This window comes from Carcharodon carcharias, chromosome 1 (assembly GCF_017639515.1).
Source record: "Carcharodon carcharias isolate sCarCar2 chromosome 1, sCarCar2.pri, whole genome shotgun sequence".
In the NCBI taxonomy this organism is placed as follows: Eukaryota; Metazoa; Chordata; class Chondrichthyes; order Lamniformes; family Lamnidae; genus Carcharodon; species Carcharodon carcharias.
In genome coordinates this window covers 93,851,173-93,873,756 of record NC_054467.1, presented here as the reverse complement: position 1 = coordinate 93,873,756, position 22,584 = coordinate 93,851,173, and the positions used below count along the sequence as shown (strand labels likewise).

The following is a 22,584-nucleotide window of genomic DNA, read 5'->3' as shown; positions in this document are numbered from 1 at the left end:
TAGGCATGCTTTTATAATAAGGGCTGTAGTTGTGGATGAGCCATAATCAAGATACCAATTTACTTATATGGCATATTAGCCCAGTGCTTGGTATTGCAACATATGATGCTACAAAATGAGAGTTTTCTCCCCATTTGGGGTGGGGGGGGTTTGGGCGGGAGCAGGCACAGTCCAGCGCGCTGCCTGTGATCGGCTGGGCGCCGCCATTTTGCGTGGACAAGCCAATTAAGGCCTGCCCAGCGCGACGCACACCCGGAAGCACTGAGCGCTCCCTCTGTGCGCAAAAGAGTGCAGAAATCTCCCTGAGGCAGCTCTGTGTGATTTTTAAAAATTTTAATAACGAGAACAAAAATTTTAAGACATGTCCCCTCATGTAATAGTGTCACATGAGCTGGGACATGTCAATGAACTTTAATTAAAAAATGTATTTAATTTATAAACCCTTCATGATAAATGCGAAGGCCGCGTGGGCTCTTCGCCTGCCCACCAACCTTAAGGTTGAATGGGCAGCTCAATTGATTACTTTAATTAGTTTTTAAATTGCCTTAATAGGCCTTTGATAGTTCGATGGGCGTGCAGCCGACCCTGCTGCATGCCCGCCGAACTGAGGGTCAGGATGACGTGCGGTGACATCGGGACACACTCCCAATATTACCGCGCATTTTACACGTCGGCGAGCGGGCCCCACCCTCCGCTCATCGACCTAAAGATTCTGCCCCATGTTTCAGCCAGCGTGCTCCATAAGTTCCTGGAAAGCTGGAAACTAAGAAAACATGAGAGTGAATTGCCATGGGCTACATTTGCGCAACTCTCCATGACTGGCTTAAAAGCAACATTGGCAGGTTTAGGAGCAACAGACTCACCTGCCCACCCTCAATAATGAAATGATGCTTGGTAACAGTTATGTGATACAAGAAAAGGGAGGAAACTGATAATTATTTATTTAGATCAGTTTATCATTTACTGCGATTTGGATTGTATGAGATTTGGCTGTTTGTGTCATCCATCTTAACCATTTGCAATCATGTAATAAATGAAATTAACTACAGCACAAAAGACGTAAGTACAGGTCCTGCTGGGATGTATGATCCAGATATTTAAATTTAAAAGTATTTAAATTTACTAATATCAGGAATGAGGTTTCTCATGCTTCAGACCAAATTTTTCTAATTGGAAATTGAATATCTAGGGGCTGAATCTTATCTATGTCGGGCAGGCTGGGTGGGAACGGGCTGGGGTGGGTGCGGAGCCGATCGCTGCCCATGATCGCTTGCGCGCTGCCGTTTTATGGGGGTGTAATACGCATTCCATAGCGCTCAGCTGTGTGGGTGGGGGGAGGAGAGAGAGAGGAGGGACAGTGTCACATGAGCTGGGACATGTTTGTGAATTTTGTAAAATTTAATTCATTATTTTGTAAAGCCTTCAGGAAACCTCATCCCGCCTGTGGATGAGGTTTCCTGGAAAACGCGAAAGCTGCCTGGGCTTTACACCTGCCCGCCAACCTTAAGGTTGGATGGGCAATGTTCTTAATTAGGATAATTACTTTCTTAATGGCCTTAATAGGCCGTTGACATTTTGGCGGTCACGCAACCGCCTCTGGCATATGCCTGCCGAACAAAATATCAAGATAACACACAATGACATCGGAAGGCATGCCGACGCCATCGTGTGCCATTTTACGTATCGGCGTCTTGGGTCCGCCCCCACATGCCGACCAGAAGATTCAGCCCTATATCATCGTTCCTTCACTGTCACTGGGCCAAAATCCTGGAATTCCCTCCCTGACAGTGCTGTGGGTGTACCTACCCAACATGGACTGCAGCAGTTCAAGAAGGTAGCTCACCCCCACCTTCTCAAGGGCAATTACGTATGGGCAATAAATGCTGACCAACGATGCGTACATCCCATCAATGAATAAAAGAAACTAGGGCAGTAACTTCTGGATTCTTTAGTTTTAGTTGCATTCGCCTCAAGCCTGAGGTTTACCATTTGTATGTACATTTTTATAACTGTATTATTAATGTTATTTTGACAGCATAACCTGTAGCATTATATATACACACACACACATATATATATATATATATATAGATATAAATATAGATAGAAAAATATATATAAAACATGTTTCCAAAGGCAGGATTAATATTACATAGCTTCATACATTTTTAAGGACTATGGACAGATACTGTCTGAATTACCTTTTGTTGAACAGGCCAAGGTTTGGTTATTGCAGACACATCACATGCAGTCATCAACATCGCCCTGTCAACATCAGTAAAATGAATACTAAAACTCGGTGAAATATCATTATCTTCATCAACATGTTTTGTAGTTATCTTGCAATTATTTAAACAACTTTGGGTCAGAACTCCCCTGGCTGCTACATTTGGCAATGCCATTAAAAAGTGTTTAATGTTTCTGTTGAAGTTGTAAATCTATTCTAAAACAACATATGTATGAAAATTGAAAATGCTTACAAATATTTACCCTGTAATCAGAATCTGAATATCAGTAGTAAATATTTCCCCCACAGCATCCAAAGTTACTTAACTTACTGGTTTAAAAATGAGATTTGCAATATTTGTTTCTGAATCATTCCTTGGAGAAATGCATCAGCCCATGATGTATACCAATGGGGCAGATGCTCTGTGGTGATCACCAAATAGATCACCTGATATCAGTGTAATCAGTCTGTTTTCTTCAGGTTTTTTTGAACAATTTCCGTCAGAATGCATTAATTGGTCATTTATATCATTTAGTCTTTGTGGATTCTTTCTGCGCGCAAACCATCTACTTTGTTTGCCCAAATTAGCAATAGTGGTTGCATTTTTAAAAAATAATAATTGACTATGACACACTGCAGGAAATCCTGAGGATGTGGCAAAAGTGTTTAATATTCCTTCTTGACTTGAAAAATCAGAGGTATTGCTGACTGGAGTTAAAATGAAAGAGTAGGTCAAGGATGAAAAGAAAGAAGATACAAACATGAGATGGGTTGCTTTAGAAAAATAAAAGTGATGCCAAAACTGAGTTCAAAACTCACAAGCTCAAAAGTAAGTGAGTCACATAAGTCTAACTCACCAGGATCATCAAGAAAAACTCAGCAGGTCTGGCAGCATCGGCGGAGAAGAAAAGAGTTGACGTTTCGAGTCCTCATGACCCTTCGACAGAACTAGGCTAATCCCAGGAAGGGGTGAAATATAAGCTGGTTTAAGGTGGTGGGGGGGTGGGGTTGGGTGGGGGGAGAGAAGTGGAGGGGGGTGGTGTGGTTGTAGGCAAAAGCAGTGATAGAAGCAGATCATCAAAAGATGTCACAGACAGCAGAACAAAAGGACACATAGGTGTCGAAGTTGGTGATATTATCTAAACGAATGTGCTAATTAAGAATGGATGGTAGGGCACTCAAGGTATAGCTCTAGTGGGGGTGGGGGGAGCATAAAAGATTTAAAAATATTTTAAAATAATGGAAATAGGTGGGAAAAAGAAAAATCTATATAATTTATTGAAAAAAAACAAAAGGAAGGGGGAAAAAATAGAAAGGGGGTGGGGATGGAGGGGGGAGGTCAAGACCTAAAGTTGTTGAATTCAATATTCAGTCCGGAAGGCTGTAAAGTGCCTAGTCGGAAGATGAGGTGTTGTTCCTCCAGTTTGCGTTGGGCTTCACTGGAACGATGCAGCAAGCCAAGGATAGACATGTGAGCAAGAGAGCAGGGTGGAGTGTTGAAATGGCAAGCGACAGGGAGGTTTGGGTCATTCTTGCGGACAGACCGCAGGTGTTCTGCAAAGTGGTCGCTCAGTTTACGTTTGGTCTCTCCAATGTAGAGGAGACCGCATTGGGAGCAACGAATGCAGTAGACTAAGTTGGGGGAAATGCAAGTGAAATGTTGCTTCACTTGAAAGGAACGTTTGGGCCCTTGGACGGTGAGGAGAGGGGAAGTGAAGGGGCAGGTGTTACATCTTTTGCGTGGGCATGGGGTGGTGCCATAGGTGGGGGTTGGGGAGTAGGGGGTGATGGAGGAGTGGACCAGGGTGTCCCGGAGGGAACGATCCCTACGGAATGCTGACAGTGGGGGTGAAGGGAAGATGTGTTTGGTAGTGGCATCATGCTGGAGTTGGCGGAAATGGCGGAGGATAATCCTTTGAATACGGAGGCTGGTGGGGTGATAGGTGAGGACAAGGGGGACCCTATCATGTTTCTGGGAGGGAGGAGAAGGCGTGAGGGCGGATGCGCGGGAGATGGGCCGGACACGGTTGAGGGCCCTGTCAACGACCGTGGGTGGAACACCTCGGTTAAGGAAGAAGGAGGACATGTCAGAGGAACTGTTTTTGAAGGTAGCATCATCGGAACAGATGCGACAGAGGCGAAGGAACTGAGAGAATGCGATGGAGTCCTTACAGGAAGCGGGGTGTGAGGAGCTGTAGTCAAGGTAGCTGTGGGAGTCGGTAGGCTTGTAATGGATATTGGTGGACAGTCTATCACCAGAGATTGAGACAGCGAGGTCAAGGAAGGGAAGGGAAGTGTCAGAGATGGACCACGTGAAAATGATGGAAGGGTGGAGATTGGAAGCAAAATTAATAAATTTTTCCAAGTCCTGAGGAGAGCACGAAGCAGCACCGAAGTAATCATCGATGTACCGGAGAAAGAGTTGTGAAAGGGGGCCGGAGTAAGACTGGAACAAGGAATGTTCCACAAACCCCATAAAGAGAGAGGCATAGCTGGGGCCCATGTGGGTACCCATAGCCACATCTTTTATTTGGAGGAAGTGAGAGGAGTTGAAGGAGAAATTGTTCAGTGTGAGAACAAGTTCAGCCAGACGGAGGAGAGTAATGGTGGATGGGGATTGTTCGGGCCTCTGTTCAAGGAAGAAGCTAAGGGCCCTTAGACCATCCTGGTGGGGGATGGAGGTGTAGAGGGATTGGACGCCAATGGTGAAGAGGAAGTGGTTGGGGCCAGGGAACTGGAAATTGTTGATGTGACGTAAGGTGTTAGAGGAATCACAGATGTAGGTGGGGAGGGACTGGACAAGGGGAGAGGGGAGGGAGTCAAGATAACGAGAAATGAGTTCTGTGGGGCAGGAGCAAGCTGACACGATCAGTCTACTGGGACAGTTCTGTTTGTGGATTTTGGGTAGGAGGTAGAAGCGGGCCGTCCGAGGTTGGGCAACTATCAGGTTGGAAGCTGTGGAAGGAAGATCCCCAGAGGAGATGAGGTCAGTGACGGTCCTGGAAACAATGGCTTGATGTTCAGTGGTGGGGTCATAGTCCAGGGAGAGGTAGGAGGAAGTGTCTGCGAGTTGACGCTCAGCCTCCGCGAGGTAGAGGTCAGTGTGCCAGACAACAGCAACACCACCCTTGTCAGCGGGCTTGATGATGACGTCAGGGTTGGACCTGAGAGAATGGAGTGCAGTAAGTTCAGCGAGAGAGAGATTAGAATGGGTGAAAGGAGCAGAGAAATTGAGACGACTAATGTCGCGTTGACAGTTCTCAATGAAAAGATCAAGAGAAGGTAAGAATCCAGAGGGAGGGATCCAGGTGGAGGGAGAATATTGGAGGTGGGTAAAAGGATCCGTTGAACGGGGAGAGGACACCTGCCCAAAGAAGTGAGCCCGGAGACGAAGACGGCGGAAGAAGAGTTCAGCTTCATGCTGAGCCCGAAATTCATTGAGGTGAGGGCGTAGGGGTATGAAACTAAGCCCTTTGCTGAGCACTGAACGTTCAGCATCAGAGAGGGGAAGGTCAGGGGGTATAGTGAATACACGGCTGGGGCTGGGATTGGAAGATGGGGTGGGGACGGAGGGACAGGCAGGGGTGGAGGGTCCTAGATGGGTGTTGGTGTCGATGACTTGTTGGAGCTTGCATTCCTTAGCACTTGAGAGAAAGAGAAAAAGTTTCTTGCTGAGGCGTCGGATGAGACGAAGAATAAAATGAAACTGGGGGCACGCGCAGCTTTGAAAAAGGGTATGGCGGTGCAGCTGGAGGGAGAGGTCGAGTGTGTTCATATGGCGGCGCATGGCACTGACTGTGGATCTCAGGATGCGACGGGAACAGCAGTCCGAGAAACGTTTTTTGTCCCGGAAATAGCTGTAATCCTTGGTGGGTTCGAAACATGAGGGGTGGAATTTCAGTTGAAATCCACGTGGGGTAATTCGGAGATGGAGACAGTCATTGACAAGGGAGGTATGGCTGTGAAAGCGGGTTTTAGTAAACAACTCGTCAAGCACCAGGAGAGAAATGGAAAGCAATGAAGGTGAACAAGGCAAAAGAGAGATACGGAAATCTTGTCGCAGAGACGAACAGAACTTCTTCAAGGAGGTAGGCATTTCTTGAAGAGCAGTGGCAGTCAATTAAACACAGAGATAGAAACAAAAAACAAAAAACTGCGGATGCTGGAAATCCAAAACAAAAACAGAATTACCTCGAAAAACTCAGCAGGTCTGGCAGCACCAGCGGAGAAGAAAAGAGTTGACGTTTCGAGTCCTCATGACCCTTCGACAGAACTAGGCGAATCCCAGGAAGGGGTGAAATATAAACTGGTTTAAGGTGGTGGGGGGTGGGGTTGGGTGGGGGGAGAGAAGTGGAGGGGGTTGGTGTGGTTGTAGGCAAAAGCAGTGATAGAAGCAGATCATCAAAAGACGTCACAGACAGCAGAACAAAGGGACACATAAGTGTCGAAGTTGGTGATATTATCTAAACAAATGTGCTAATTAAGAATGGATGGTAGGGCACTCAAGGTATAGCTCTAGTGGGGGTGGGGGGAGCATAAAAGATTTAAAAATATTTTAAAATAATGGAAATAGGTGGGAAAAAGAAAAATCTATATAATTTATTGAAAAAATCAAAAGGAAGGGGGAAGAAATAGAAAGGGGGTGGGGATGGAGGGGGGAGGTCAAGACCTAAAGTTGTTGAATTCAATATTCAGTCCGGAAGGCTGTAAAGTGCCTAGTCGGGAGAAGAGGTGTTGTTCCTCCAGTTTGCGTTGGGCTTCACTGGAACAATGCAGCAAGCCAAGGACAGACATGTGGGCAAGAGAGCAGGGTGGAGTATTGAAATGGCAAGCGACAGGGAGGTTTGGGTCATTCTTGCGGACAGACCGCAGGTGTTCTGCAAAGCGGTCGCACAGTTTATGTTTGGTCTCTCCAATGTAGAGGAGACCGCATTGGGAGCAACGAATGCAGTAGACTAAGTTGGGGGAAATGCAAGTGAAATGTTGCTTCACTTGAAAGGAGTGTTTGGGCCCTTGGACGGTGAGGAGAGGGGAAGTGAAGGGGCAGGTGTTACATCTTTTGCGTGGGCATGAGGTGGTGCCATAGGTGGGGGTTGGAGAATAGGGGGTGATGGAGGAGTGGACCAGGGTGTCCCGGAGGGAACGATCCCTACGGAATGCTGACAGTGGGGGTGAAGGGAAGATGTGTTTGGTAGTGGCATCATGCTGGAGTTGGCGGAAATGGCGGAGGATGATCCTTTGAATGCGGAGGCTGGTGGGGTGATAAGTGAGGACAAGGGGGACCCTATCATGTTTCTGGGAGGGAGGAGAAGGCGTGAGGGCGGATGCGCGGGAGATGGGCCGGACACGGTTGAGGGCCCTGTCAACGACCGTGGGTGGAAAACCTCGGTTAAGGAAGAAGGAGGACGTGTCAGAGGAACTGTTTTTGAAGGTAGCATCATCGGAACAGATGCGACGGAGGCGAAGGAACTGAGAGAATGCGATGGAGTCCTTACAGGAAGCGGGGTGTGAGGAGCTGTAGTCAAGGTAGCTGTGGGAGTCGGTAGGCTTGTAATGGATATTGGTGGACAGTCTATCACCAGAGATTGAGACAGCGAGGTCAAGGAAGGGAAGGGAAGTGTCAGAGATGGACCACGTGAAAATGATGGAAGGGTGGAGATTGGAAGCAAAATTAATAAATTTTTCCAAGTCCTGAGGAGAGCACGAAGCAGCACCGAAGTAATCATCGATGTACCGGAGAAAGAGTTGTGGAAGGGGGCCGGAGTAAGACTGGAACAAGGAATGTTCCACAAACCCCATAAAGAGAGAGGCATAGCTGGGGCCCATGTGGGTACCCATAGCCACATCTTTTATTTGGAGGAAGTGAGAGGAGTTGAAGGAGAAATTGTTCAGTGTGAGAATAAGTTCAGCCAGACGGAGGAGAGTAATGGTGGATGGGGATTGTTCGGGCCTCTGTTCAAGGAAGAAGCTAAGGGCCCTTAGACCATCCTGGTGGGGGATGGAGGTGTAGAGGGATTAGACGCCAATGGTGAAGAGGAAGTGGTTGGGGCCAGGGAACTGGAAATTGTTGATGTGACGTAAGGTGTTAGAGGAATCACAGATGTAGGTGGGGAGGGACTGGACAAGGGGAGAGGGGAGGGAGTCAAGATAACGAGAAATGAGTTCTGTGGGGCAGGAGCAAGCTGACACGATCAGTCTACCGGGACAGTTCTGTTTGTGGATTTTGGGTAGGAGGTAGAAGCGGGCCGTCCGAGGTTGGGCAACTATCAGGTTGGAAGCTGTGGAAGGAAGATCCCCAGAGGAGATGAGGTCAGTGACGGTCCTGGAAACAATGGCTTGATGTTCAGTGGTGGGGTCATAGTCCAGGGAGAGGTAGGAGGAAGTGTCTGCGAGTTGACGCTCAGCCTCCGCGAGGTAGAGGTCAGTGTGCCAGACAACAACAACACCACCCTTGTCAGCGGGCTTGATGATGACTTCAGGGTTGGACCTGAGAGAATGGAGTGCAGTAAGTTCAGCGAGAGAGAGATTAGAATGGGTGAAAGGAGCAGAGAAATTGAGACGACTAATGTCGTGTTGACAGTTCTCAATGAAAAGATCAAGAGAAGGTAAGAATCCAGAGGGAGGGATCCAGGTGGAGGGAGAATATTGGAGGTGGGTAAAAGGATCCGTTGAACGGGGAGAGGACACCTGCCCAAAGAAGTGAGCCCGGAGACGAAGACGGCAGAAGAAGAGTTCAGCTTCATGCTGAGCCCGAAATTCATTGAGGTGAGGGCGTAGGGGTATGAAACTAAGCCCTTTGCTGAGCACTGAACGTTCAGCATCAGAGAGGGGAAGGTCAGGGGGTATAGTGAATACACGGCTGGGGCTGGGATTGGAAGATGGGGTGGGGACAGAGGGACAGGCAGGGGTGGAGGGTCCTAGATGGGTGTTGGTGTCGATGAGTTGTTGGAGCTTGCGTTCCTTAGCACTTGAGAGAAAGAGAAAAAGTTTCTTGTCGAGGCGTCGGATGAGACGAAGAATAAAATGAAACTGGGGGCACGCGCAGCTTTGAAAAAGGGTATGGCGGTGCAGCTGGAGGGAGAGGTCGAGTGTGTTCATATGGCGGCGCATGGCACTGACTGTGGATCTCAGGATGCGACGGGAATAGCAGTCCGAGAAACGTTTTTTGTCCCGGAAATAGCTGAAATCCTTGGTGGGTTCGAAACATGAGGGGTGGAATTTCAGTTGAAATCCACGTGGGGTAATTCGGAGATGGAGACAGTCATTGACAAGGGAGGTATGGCTGTGAAAGCGGGTTTTAGTAAACAACTCGTCAAGCACCAGGAGAGAAATGGAAAGCAATGAAGGTGAACAAGGCAAAAGAGAGATACGGAAATCTTGTTGCAGAGACGAACAGAACTTCTTCAAGGAGGTAGGCATTTCTTGAAGAGCAGTGGCAGTCAATTAAACACAGAGATAAAAACAAAAAACAAAAAACTGCGGATGCTGGAAATCCAAAACAAAAACAGAATTACCTCGAAAAACTCAGCAGGTCTGGCAGCATCAGCGGAGAAGAAAAGAGTTGACGTTTCGAGTCCTCATGACCCTTCGACAGAACTAGGCGAATCCCAGGAAGGGGTGAAATATAAACTGGTTTAAGGTGGTGGGGGGTGGGGTTGGGTGGGGGGAGAGAAGTGGAGGGGGTTGGTGTGGTTGTAGGCAAAAGCAGTGATAGAAGCAGATCATCAAAAGACGTCACAGACAGCAGAACAAAAGGACACATAAGTGTCGAAGTTGGTGATATTATCTAAACAAATGTGCTAATTAAGAATGGATGGTAGGGCACTCAAGGTATAGCTCTAGTGGGGGTGGGGGGAGCATAAAAGATTTAAAAATATTTTAAAATAATGGAAATAGGTGGGAAAAAGAAAAATCTATATAATTTATTGAAAAAATCAAAAGGAAGGGGGAAGAAATAGAAAGGGGGTGGGGATGGAGGGGGGAGGTCAAGACCTAAAGTTGTTGAATTCAATATTCAGTCCGGAAGGCTGTAAAGTGCCTAGTCGGGAGAAGAGGTGTTGTTCCTCCAGTTTGCGTTGGGCTTCACTGGAACAATGCAGCAAGCCAAGGACAGACATGTGGGCAAGAGAGCAGGGTGGAGTATTGAAATGGCAAGCGACAGGGAGGTTTGGGTCATTCTTGCGGACAGACCGCAGGTGTTCTGGTCTCTCCAATGTAGAGGAGACCGCATTGGGAGCAACGAATGCAGTAGACTAAGTTGGGGGAAATGCAAGTGAAATGTTGCTTCACTTGAAAGGAGTGTTTGGGCCCTTGGACGGTGAGGAGAGGGGAAGTGAAGGGGCAGGTGTTACATCTTTTGCGTGGGCATGAGGTGGTGCCATAGGTGGGGGTTGGAGAATAGGGGGTGATGGAGGAGTGGATCAGGGTGTCCCGGAGGGAACGATCCCTACAGAATGCTGACAGTGGGGGTGAAGGGAAGATGTGTTTGGTAGTGGCATCATGCTGGAGTTGGCGGAAATGGCGGAGGATAATCCTTTGAATACGGAGGCTGGTGGGGTGATAGGTGAGGACAAGGGGGACCCTATCATGTTTCTGGGAGGGAGGAGAAGGCGTGAGGGCGGATGCGCGGGAGATGGGCCGGACACAGTTGAGGGCCCTGTCAACGACCGTGGGTGGAAAACCTCGGTTAAGGAAGAAGGAGGACGTGTCAGAGGAACTGTTTTTGAAGGTAGCATCATCGGAACAGGCGAAGGCGAAGGAACTGAGAGAATGCGATGGAGTCCTTACAGGAAGCGGGGTGTGAGGAGCTGTAGTCAAGGTAGCTGTGGGAGTCGGTAGGCTTGTAATGGATATTGGTGGACAGTCTATCACCAGAGATTGAGACAGCGAGGTCAAGGAAGGGAAGGGAAGTGTCAGAGATGGACCACGTGAAAATGATGGAAGGGTGGAGATTGGAAGCAAAATTAATAAATTTTTCCAAGTCCTGAGGAGAGCACGAAGCAGCACCGAAGTAATCATCGATGTACCGGAGAAAGAGTTGTGGAAGGGGGCCGGAGTAAGACTGGAACAAGGAATGTTCCACATACCCCATAAAGAGACAGGCATAGCTGGGGCCCATGCGAGTACCCATAGCCACATCTTTTATTTGGAGGAAGTGAGAGGAGTTGAAGGAGAAATTGTTCAGTGTGAGAACAAGTTCAGCCAGACGGAGGAGAGTAATGGTGGATGGGGATTGTTCGGGCCTCTGTTCAAGGAAGAAGCTAACGGCCCTCAGAACATCCTGGTGGGGGATGGAGGTGTAGAGGGATTGTTCCACCCCCACCCACCACCTGAAACCAGCTTATATTTCACCCCTTCCGGGGATTCGCCTAGTTCTGTCGAATGGTCATGAGGACTCGAAATGTCAACTCTTTTCTTCTCCGCCGATGCTGCCAGACCTGCTGAGTTTTTCGAGGTAATTCTGTTTTTGTTTTGTATTTCCAGCATCCGCAGTTTTTTGTTTTTTGTTTTTATCACCAGGATCATGCCAGGATAATTAACTAGGGGCAGAATTTTTGGGTTGGCGAGCGACCGTGATTGACGGGCCCGGGAGCAGCTGTGGAATGGACTGCCAACCGTGATGGGCCCCCCACCGTGATTTCACATTGGCTGGCCAATTAACAGCCAGCCAGCGTGAAACGTGCGCTGAAAGGCTCAGCGATGCTGGTGTGGGAGCAGGGGGAGTGCGAACGCTGAAGGAAAGCACCCTGAAGGCAGAAAGCTGCCTCAGGGGGCTGACGAATTTAAAATGAATAAAAACAGAATGTAAAATCGGGAAAAAATGTCCATGCCTCAGAATGTGACACCTCAACATACGGATGATGAAATTTTTTTCAAAACATTTTAATGTTTTTATAATGAATCATGGAAACCTCATCCCACCCTCAGATGAGGTTTCCTCAAAAATGCAAAGATCACCTGGCCGATTTGCCTGCCCGACAACCGTAACATTGGACGGGCAGTGAAAAATTGCCATCAATTGCTACTTTAATGGCCTTAACAGGCTTCTTAATTGTCGAAGGGCACGAAGCTGACTCTCATGCCCACCTGCCGACTGAAACATTGTGCGAAGCGTGATGATGTCAGGATGCTTGCCCAACGTCTTCGCACGCTATTGCATGCTCGAGTGTGTCGGGCATGCACGTGCACACTGAGCGGAAAATTCTGCCCTAACAGTTTTTCGCTTGCAGTCTGCTGATTCTCAATTCTTGCTATTTTATTAACCACACACCTAACCCCCCAAAAATCTACTTTTGCTGTAATTTTACAATCAGTGAAGCACTAATTGAGCTTAGCATAGACACCTATCTAATCCGGGGCTCTGGGTAGTTTAAGCGTCAAGAGAATAATTGGCTCTGAGAACAAAAATAGTTCATTCAGTCCATCATGTTTGCTCCATGATTTGTTAGCTCTGCACTTTTGTAATTCCAATTCCTTATCCTTTCTACATGTCCCATTATATCCCAAGTATCTATTTTCCTCTTCTTCACCTCAATTGTAGCTGTAGTATGGACTCACCAATATACTTTAATTTCAATTTTAAGCTTATTCCCCCATGTTCTGGATCCATTTATTAGTATCTCTATCCATCCTGACAATAGACTATTTGTTAATGCCTTGGAACTAGCAACCCAGCAGTCTAGCATCTGAATACAGCCCCTGGCAAATTATGAAAATAAATCTGGTATCTTCTGGGCTAGCATCAGAAACTAACCATTAAACCTGCCAATCTTGAAACAAACCCAACTGATTCATCTGTGTCCTTCAGAGAAGGAAACCTGATATCCCTTCCTGGTCTGGTACAATTCCAGTCCCACACTACATGGGTAATTCTTAATGCCCTCCATGCAAACAAAGATGGACAATAAACACTGCCATGTAATCCATATACTGAGAAAAATAACTCTTAAGATTCTTCATTACTTTAAACATTTCAGGGAACATTTACATCTTTTTCTCGAAGGAACATGTTCCAAGCTAAATCCCTTCAGCCAAATGATCATGTTGGTAAGTTGATGCACAGCCAATACACTCCTCGCACAGCCAATACATTCCTTGCACAGCCAATACACTCCTCCCACAGCCAATACATTCCTCGCACAGCCAATACACTCCCTGCACACCTATTACACTCCCGCACACCCAATACACTCCCCGCACAGCCAATATATTCCCCGCACAACCAATACACTCCCCGCAGAGCAAACACACTCCCCGCACAGACAATACACTCACTGGATAGCCAATACATTCCCCGCACGCCCAATACACTCACCGTACAGTCAATACACTCGCCGCACAGCCAACATCCTCCCCGCACAGACAATACACTCCGCGCACACCCAATACACTCCCCACACAAACACACTCCCTGCAAAGCAACACACTTCCCGCACAGCCAATACGCTCCCCGCACAGCCAACACACTCCCCGCACAGAAAATACATTCCCTGCACAGACAATACACTCCCTGCAGAGCCAATACACACACCGCACAGCCAATACATTCCCCGCACACCCAACACACTCCCCGTACAGTCAATACACTCGCCGCACAGACAACACACTCCCCGCACACCCAATACATGCCATGCACACCCAATACATTCCCTGCACACACAATACAGTTCCCACACACCCCATACACATCCCGCACAGCCAATACACTCCCTGCACAGCCGATACACTCGCCGCACAGCCAATACACTGCCCGCAAGGTCAATACACACCACCCAATGCCAATACACTCCCGCACAAGCAATACACTCCCCACACAGCCAGTACACTCCCTGCACAGCCAATACACTCACCGCACAGCCAATACACTCACCACACAGCCAGTACAAGCGCCGCACAGCCAATGCACACCCCGCACAGCCAATACACTTCCTGCACAGCCAATACACTCCCCGCACAGCCAGTTCACTCCCCGCACAGTCAATACACTCCCCGCACAGCCAATACATTCCCCGCACAGCCAATACACTTGCCGCACAGCCAATACACTCGCCGCATAGCCAATACACTCGCCTCACAGACAATATACTCCCTGCAAAGCCAATACACTTCCCGCACAGCCAATACACTCTCCGCACAGCCAATACACTCTCCGCACAGCCAATACACTCTCCGCACAGCCAATGCACTCCCCGCACAGCCAAAGCACTCCCCGCACAGCCAATACACTCCCCGCACCGCCAAGACGCTCGCTGCACAGCCAATACACTAACTGCACAGCCAATACGCTTGCTGCACAGCCAATACACTCCCCACACACCAATACACTCACCGCACAGCCAATACACTAACCGCACAGCCAATACACACCTCGCACAGCCAATACAGTCCTCGCACAGACAATATACTTCCCGCACAGCCAATAACTCCCTGCACAGGCAATATTCTCCCAGCACAGCCAAAACACTACCCGCAGAGGCAATACACTCCCTGCACAGCCAATACACTTCCCGCACAGCCAATACACTCCACGCACAGCCAATACACTCTCTGAACAGCCAATACACTCTCCACACACCAATACACTCACCGCCCAGACGACACACTAACCGCAAAGCCAATACACTTCCCGCACAGCCAATACACTCTCCGCACAGCCAATACACGCCCCGCACAGCCAATACACTCCATGCACAGTCAATACATGCACCGCACAGCCAATACACTCACCGCACAGCCAATACACTCACTGCACAGCCAGTACACTCCCCGCACAGCCAATACACTCCATGCACAGTCAATACATGCACCGCACAGCCAATACACTCACCGCACAGCCAATACACTCACTGCACAGCCAGTACACTCCCCGCACAGCCAATACACTCCATGCACAGTCAATACATGCCCCGCACAGCCAATACACTCACCGCACAGCCAATACACTCCCCGCACAGCCAATACACTCCTCTCACAGCCAATAAATTCCCCACACAGCCCGTACACTCGACACACAGCCAATACACTCACCGCACAGCCAATACACTCCCCGCACAGCCAATACATGTCCCGCACAGCCAATACACTCACCGCACAGCCAATACACTCACTGCACAGCCAATATATTCCCCGCACAACCAATACACTCCCCGCAGAGCAAACACACTCCCCGCACAGACAATACACTCACTGGATAGCCAATACATTCCCCGCACGCCCAATACACTCACCGTACAGTCAATACACCCGCCGCATAGCCAACATCCTCCCCGCACAGACAATACACTCCACGCACACCCAATACACTCCCCACACAAACACACTCCCTGCAAAGCAACACACTTCCCGCACAGCCAATACGCTCCCCGCACAGCCAACACACTCCCCGCACAGAAAATACATTCCCTGCACAGACAATACACTCCCTGCAGAGCCAATACACACACCGCACAGCCAATACATTCCCCGCACACCCAACACACTCCCCGTACAGTCAATACACTCGCCGCACAGACAACACACTCCCCGCACACCCAATACATGCCATGCACACCCAATACATTCCCTGCACACACAATACAGTTCCCACACACCCCATACACATCCCGCACAGCCAATACACTCCCTGCACAGCCGGTACACTCGCCGCACAGCCAATACACTGCCCGCAGGGTCAATACACACCACCCAATGCCAATACACTCCTGCACAGGCAATACACTCCCCACACAGCCAGTACACTCCCTGCACAGCCAATACACTCACCGCACAGCCAATACACTCACCACACAGCCAGTACAATCGCCGCACAGCCAATGCACACCCCGCACAGCCAATACACTCCCCGCACAGCCAGTTCACTCCCCGCACAGTCAATACACTCCCCGCACAGCCAATACATTCCCCGCACAGCCAATACACTTGCCGCACAGCCAATACACTCGCCGCATAGCCAATACACTCGCCGCACAGACAATATACTCCCTGCAAAGCCAATACACTTCCCGCACAGCCAATACACTCTCCGCACAGCCAATACACTCTCCGCACAGCCAATGCACTCCCCGCACAGCCAAAGCACTCCCCGCACAGCCAATACACTCCCCGCACCGCCAAGACACTCGCCGCACAGCCAATGCACTCGCTGCACAGCCAATACAATCCTCGTACAGCCAATACACTCCCCGCACAGCCAATATACTCCCCGCACAGCCAATACATTTCCCGCATAGCCAGTACGCTCACTGCACAGCCAATACACTAACTGCACAGCCAATACGCTTGCCGCACAGCCAATACACTCCCCACACACCAATACACTCACCACACAGCCAATACACTAACCGCACAGCCAATACACACCTCGCACAGCCAATACAGTCCTCGCACAGACAATATACTTCCCGCACAGCCAATAACTCCCTGCACAGGCAATATTCTCCCAGCACAGCCAAAACACTACCCGCAGAGGCAATACACTCCCTGCACAGCCAATACATTTCCCGCACAGCCAATACACTCCACGCACAGCCAATACACTCTCTGAACAGCCAATACACTTTCCACACACCAATACACTCACCGCCCAGACGACACACTAACTGCACAGCCAATACACTCCCCGCACAGACAATACAATTCCCGAACAGCCAATACACTCGCAACACAGACAATACAATCCACGCAAAGCCAATACAGTCCCCGCACAGCCAATATACTCCCCACACATCCAATACACTCCCCGCACAGCTAATACACTCACTGCACAGCCAGTACATTCCACACACAGTCAATACTCTCCCGGCACAGCGAACACACTCGCCACACAGCCAATACACTCCCTGCACAGCCAATACTCTCGCTGCATGCTCAATACACTCCCCACACAGCCAATATACTCGCTGCATGCCCAATACAGTCCCCGCACAGCCAATACACTCGCTGCATGCCCAATATACTCCCCGCACTGGCAAAACACTCCCCGCACATCCAATACACTCACCACACAGCCAATACACTCCCTGCACAGCCAATACACACGCTGCACACCCAGTACATTTCCCTCACAGCCAATACACTCCCCGCACAGCCAGTACACTCCCCGCACAGCCAATACACTCACCGCACAGCCAATACACTCCCCTCACAGCCAATAAATTCCCCACACAGCCCGTACACTTGACACACAGCCAATACACGCCCCGCACAGCCAATACACTCCATGCACAGTCAATACATGCACTGCACAGCCAATACACTCACCGCACAGCCAATACACTCACTGCACAGCCAGTACACTCCCCGCACAGCCAATACATGTCCCGCACAGCCAATACACTCACCGCACAGCCAATACACTCACTGCACAGCCAATACACTCACCGCACAGCCAATAAACTCCCCGCACAGCCAATACACTCCCCGTACAGACAATACACTTCCCGCACAGCCAATACACTCCCCGCACAGCCAATACACTCCCCGTACAGACAATACACTCCCCGCACAGCCAATACACTCACCGCACAGCTAATACACTCCCCACACAGCCAATACATGCCCCGCACAGCCAATACACTCACCGCACAGCCAATACACTCACCGCACAGCCAATACACTCTCCGTACAGACAATACACTTCCCGCACAGCCAATACACTATGCGCACAGCCAATACACTCCATGCACAGTCAATACACTCCCCACACAGCCAATATACTCGCTGCATGCCCAATACAGTACCCACACAGCCAATACACTCGCTGCATGCCCAATATACTCCCCGCACATCCAATACACTCACCGCACAGCCAATACACTCTCCGTACAGACAATACACTTCCCGCACAGCCAATACACTATGCGCACAGCCAATACACTATGCGCACAGCCAATACACTCCATGCACAGTCAATACACTCCCCACACAGCCAATATACTCGCTGCATGCCCAATACAGTACCCACACAGCCAATACACTCGCTGCATGCCCAATATACTCCCCGCACATCCAATACAATCACCGCACAGCCAATACACTCCCCGTACAGCCAATACACGTCCCGCACAGCCAATACATTCCATGCACGGTCAATACACTCCCCGCACAGCCAATACTCTCACCGCACAGCCAATACACTCCCTGCACTGCCAATACACTCCCCGCACAGCCAATAAATTCCCCGCACAGGCAATATACTCACTGAACAGCCAATACACTCCCCACACACCAATACACTCACCGCCCAGACGATACACTAACCGCACAGCCAATACACTCCCTGCACAGACAATACACTCCCCGCACAGCCAATAAATTCCCCGCACAGCCTGTACACTCGACACACAGCCAATACACTCACAGCACAGCCAATACACTCCCCGCACAGCCAATACACTGCCCGCACGGCCAATACAATCCTCGTACAGCCAATACACCCCCCGCACAGCCAATGCACTCTCCGCACAGCCAATACCCTTGCCGCACAGCCAATACACTCCCCACACACCAATACACTCAGCACACAGCCAATACACTAACCACACAGCCAATACACACCTCGCACAGCCAATACAGTGCTCACACAGACAATACACTCCCCGCACAGCCAATACACTCCCCGCACAGCCAAAATACTCCCTGCAACGCCAATACACTCCCCGCACAGCCAATATACTCCCTGCAACGCCAATACACTTCCCACACAGCCTATAAAATCCCCGCACAGCCAATGTACTCCCTGCACAGCCAATACACTTCCTGCACAGCCAATACACACTCTGCACAGCCAATACACTCGCCACACAGACAATACAATCCACGCAAAGCCAATACAGTCCCCGCATGGCCAATACACTCCCCACACAGCCAATACACTCCCCGCACAGCCAATACTCTCGCTGCATGCTCAATACACTCCCCGCACAGCCAATATACTCGCTGCATGCCCAATACATTCCCGCACAGCCAATACACACGCTGCATGCCCAATATACTCCCCGCACAAGCAAAACACACCGCACAGCCAATACACTCCCCGCACATCCAATACACTCACCACACAGCCAATACACTCCCTGCACAGCCAATACACACGCTGCACACCCAGTACATTTCCCTCACAGCCAATACACTTCCCGCACAGCCAATACACTCCCCGCACAGCCAATACACTCCCCGCACAGCCCGTACACTCGACGCACAGCCAATACACTCACAGCACAGCCAATACACTCCCCGCACAGCCAATATACTCCCCGCACAACCAATACACTCCCCGCACAGCCAGTTCACTCCCCGCACAGCCAATACACTCCTCACACACCAATACACTCAGCGCACAGCCAATACACTAACCGCACAGCCAATACACACCTCGCAGAGCCAATACAGTCATCGCATGGACAATACATTTCCCGCAGAAGCAATAACTCACTGCACAGGCAATATTCTCCCAGCACAGCCAATACACTACCCGCAGAGCCAAAACACTATCCGCACAGCCAATACACTCCCTGCACAGCCAACACACTCCCCACACAGCCAATACACTCCCCGCACAGCCAATACTCTCGCTGCATGCTCAATACACTCCCCGCACAGCCAATATACTCGCTGCATGCCCAATACAGTCCCCGCACAGCCAATACACTACCCGCAGAGCCAAAACACTACCCGCACAGCCAATACACTCCCTGCACAGCCAATACACTTTCCGCACAGCCAATACACTCTCTGCACAGGCAATACACTCCCCACAGACCAATACACTAACCGCCCAGATGATACACTAACCGCACAGCCAATACACTCCCCGCACAGACAATACACTTCCCGAACAGCCAATACACTCGCCACACAGACAATACACTCCACGCAAAGCCAATACAGTCCACACACAGCCAATATACTCCCCACACATCCAGTACACTCCCCGCACAGCTAATACACTCACTGCACAGCCAGTACATTCCACACACAGTCAATACTCTCCTCGCACAGCCAATACACTTGCCACACAGTCGATACACTCCCCACACAGCCAATACACTTGCTGCATGCCCAATACAGTCCCCACACAGCCAATACACTCGCTACATGCCCAATATACTCCCCGCACAGGCAATACACTCACCGCACAGCCAATACACTCCCTGCACATCCATTACACTCACCACACAGTCGATACACTCCCCACACAGCCAATACACTCGCTGCATGCCCAATACAGTCCCCACACAGCCAATACACTCGCTACATGCCCAAAATACTCCCCGCACAGGCAATACACTCACCGCACAGCCAATACACTCCCTGCACAGCCAATACACACGTTGCACACCCAGTACATTTCCCTCACAGCCAATACACACCCTGCACAGCCAGTACACTCCCCACACAGCCAGTACACTCCCCGCACAGCCAATACATTCCCCGCACAGCCAATACACTCGCTGCACAGCCAATACACTCCCCGCACAGCCAAAACACTCCCCGCGCAGCCAATACAGTCCCCGCACAGCCAATACACTACCCGTACAGCCAATACACTCCCCGCACAGCGAATACATAACATGCACAGTCAATACACTCGCCGCACAGCCAATACTCTCAATGCACAGACAATACTCTCACCGCATAGCCAATACACTCCCCGCACAGCAAATAAATTCCCCGCACAGCCTGTACACACGACGCATAGCCAATACACTCACTGCACAGCCAATACACGCCCCGCACAGCCAATACACTCCATGCACAGTCAATACACTCCCCGCACAGCCAATACCCTCCCCGCACAGCCAATACACTCCCCGTACAGCCAATACACTCACTGCACAGCCAATACACTCCCCGCACAGCCAATACATTCCATGCACAGTCAATACACTCCCCGCACAGCCAATACTCTCACCGCACAGCCAATACACTCCCCGCACTGCCAATACACTCCCCGCACAGCCTATAAATTCCCCGCACAGCCAATACACTCACTGCACAGCCAATACACTCCCCACACACCAATACACTCACCGCCTAGATGATACACTAACCGCACAGCCAATACACTCCCCGCACAGCCAATACTCTCGCTGCATGCTCAATACACTCCCCGCACAGCCAACACACTCGCTGCATGCCCAATACAGTCCCCACACAGCCAATACACTCGCTGCATGCCCAATATACTCCCCACACAGGCAATACACTCACCGCACAGCCAATACACTCCCCGCACATCCAATACACTCACTACACAGCCAATACACTCCCTGCACAGCCAATACACTCCCCATACAGCCAATACAGTCCCCGCACAGCCAATACACTTCCCGCACAGCCAATACACTCCCCGCACAGCCAATACACTCCCCGCACAGCTAATACACTCACTGCACAGCCAGTACATTCCACACACAGACGATACACTCCCCACACAGCAAATACTCTCGCTGCATGCTCAATACACTCCCCGCACAGCCAATACACTCACTGCATGCCCAATATACTCCCCGCACAGGCAATACACTCACCGCACTTCCAATAAACTCACCACACAGCCAGTACACTCCCCGCACAGCCAATACACTCCCCGCACAGCCAATACATACCCCACACAGCCAATACACTCGCCGCACAGCCAATACACTCGCCGTACAGCCAATACACTCCACGCATAGCCAATACACTCCCCGCACAGCCAATACACTCCCCGCACAGCCAATACACTTTCCGTACAGCCAATACACTCCCCGCACAGCCAATACACTCCCCGCATAGCCAATACACTCCCCGCACAGCCAATACACTCACCGCACAGCCAATACACTCCCCACAAAGCCAATACACTCCCAGCATAGCCAATACACTCCCAGCACAGCCAATACACTCCCAGCACAGCCAATAAACTCCCAGCACAGCCAATGCACTCCCTAGCACAGCCAATACACTCCCAGCACAGCCAATACACTCCCAGCACAGCCAATACACTACCTGCACAGCCAATACACTCCACGCACAGCCAATACATTCCCAGCACAGCCAATACACTACCCGCACAGCCAATACACTCCACGCACAGCCAATACACTCCCAGCACAGCCAAAACACTACCCGCACAGCCAATACTCTCACTGCACAGCAAATATGCTCAACGCACAGCCAATACACTCCCCGCACAGCCAATACACTCCCCGCAAGCCAATGAATTCCCCGCACAGCCCGTACACTCGACGCACAGCCAATAGACTCACTGCACAGCCAATACACTCCCCGCACAACCAATACACTCCCTGCACAGCCAATACACTCCCCGCACAGCCAGTTCACTCCCCGCACAGTCAATACACTCCCCGCACAGC

The 22,584-nt window shown here is 50.1% G+C and overlaps 1 protein-coding gene across 6 annotated transcripts in view; it reads right to left on the bottom strand.

The window, feature by feature from the left end:
• The window catches only part of pde5ab (phosphodiesterase 5A, cGMP-specific, b), a 264,229-nt gene that overhangs the window by 4,742 nt on the left and 236,903 nt on the right, over positions 1–22,584 (bottom strand). For all 6 annotated transcript variants that reach the window (XM_041198053.1, XM_041194077.1, XM_041195659.1 and 3 more), the window contains one exon: positions 2,202–2,265. In XM_041198053.1, the coding sequence (XP_041053987.1) occupies positions 2,202–2,265 (64 nt within the window). The remainder of the gene's footprint in view (positions 1–2,201; positions 2,266–22,584) is intronic.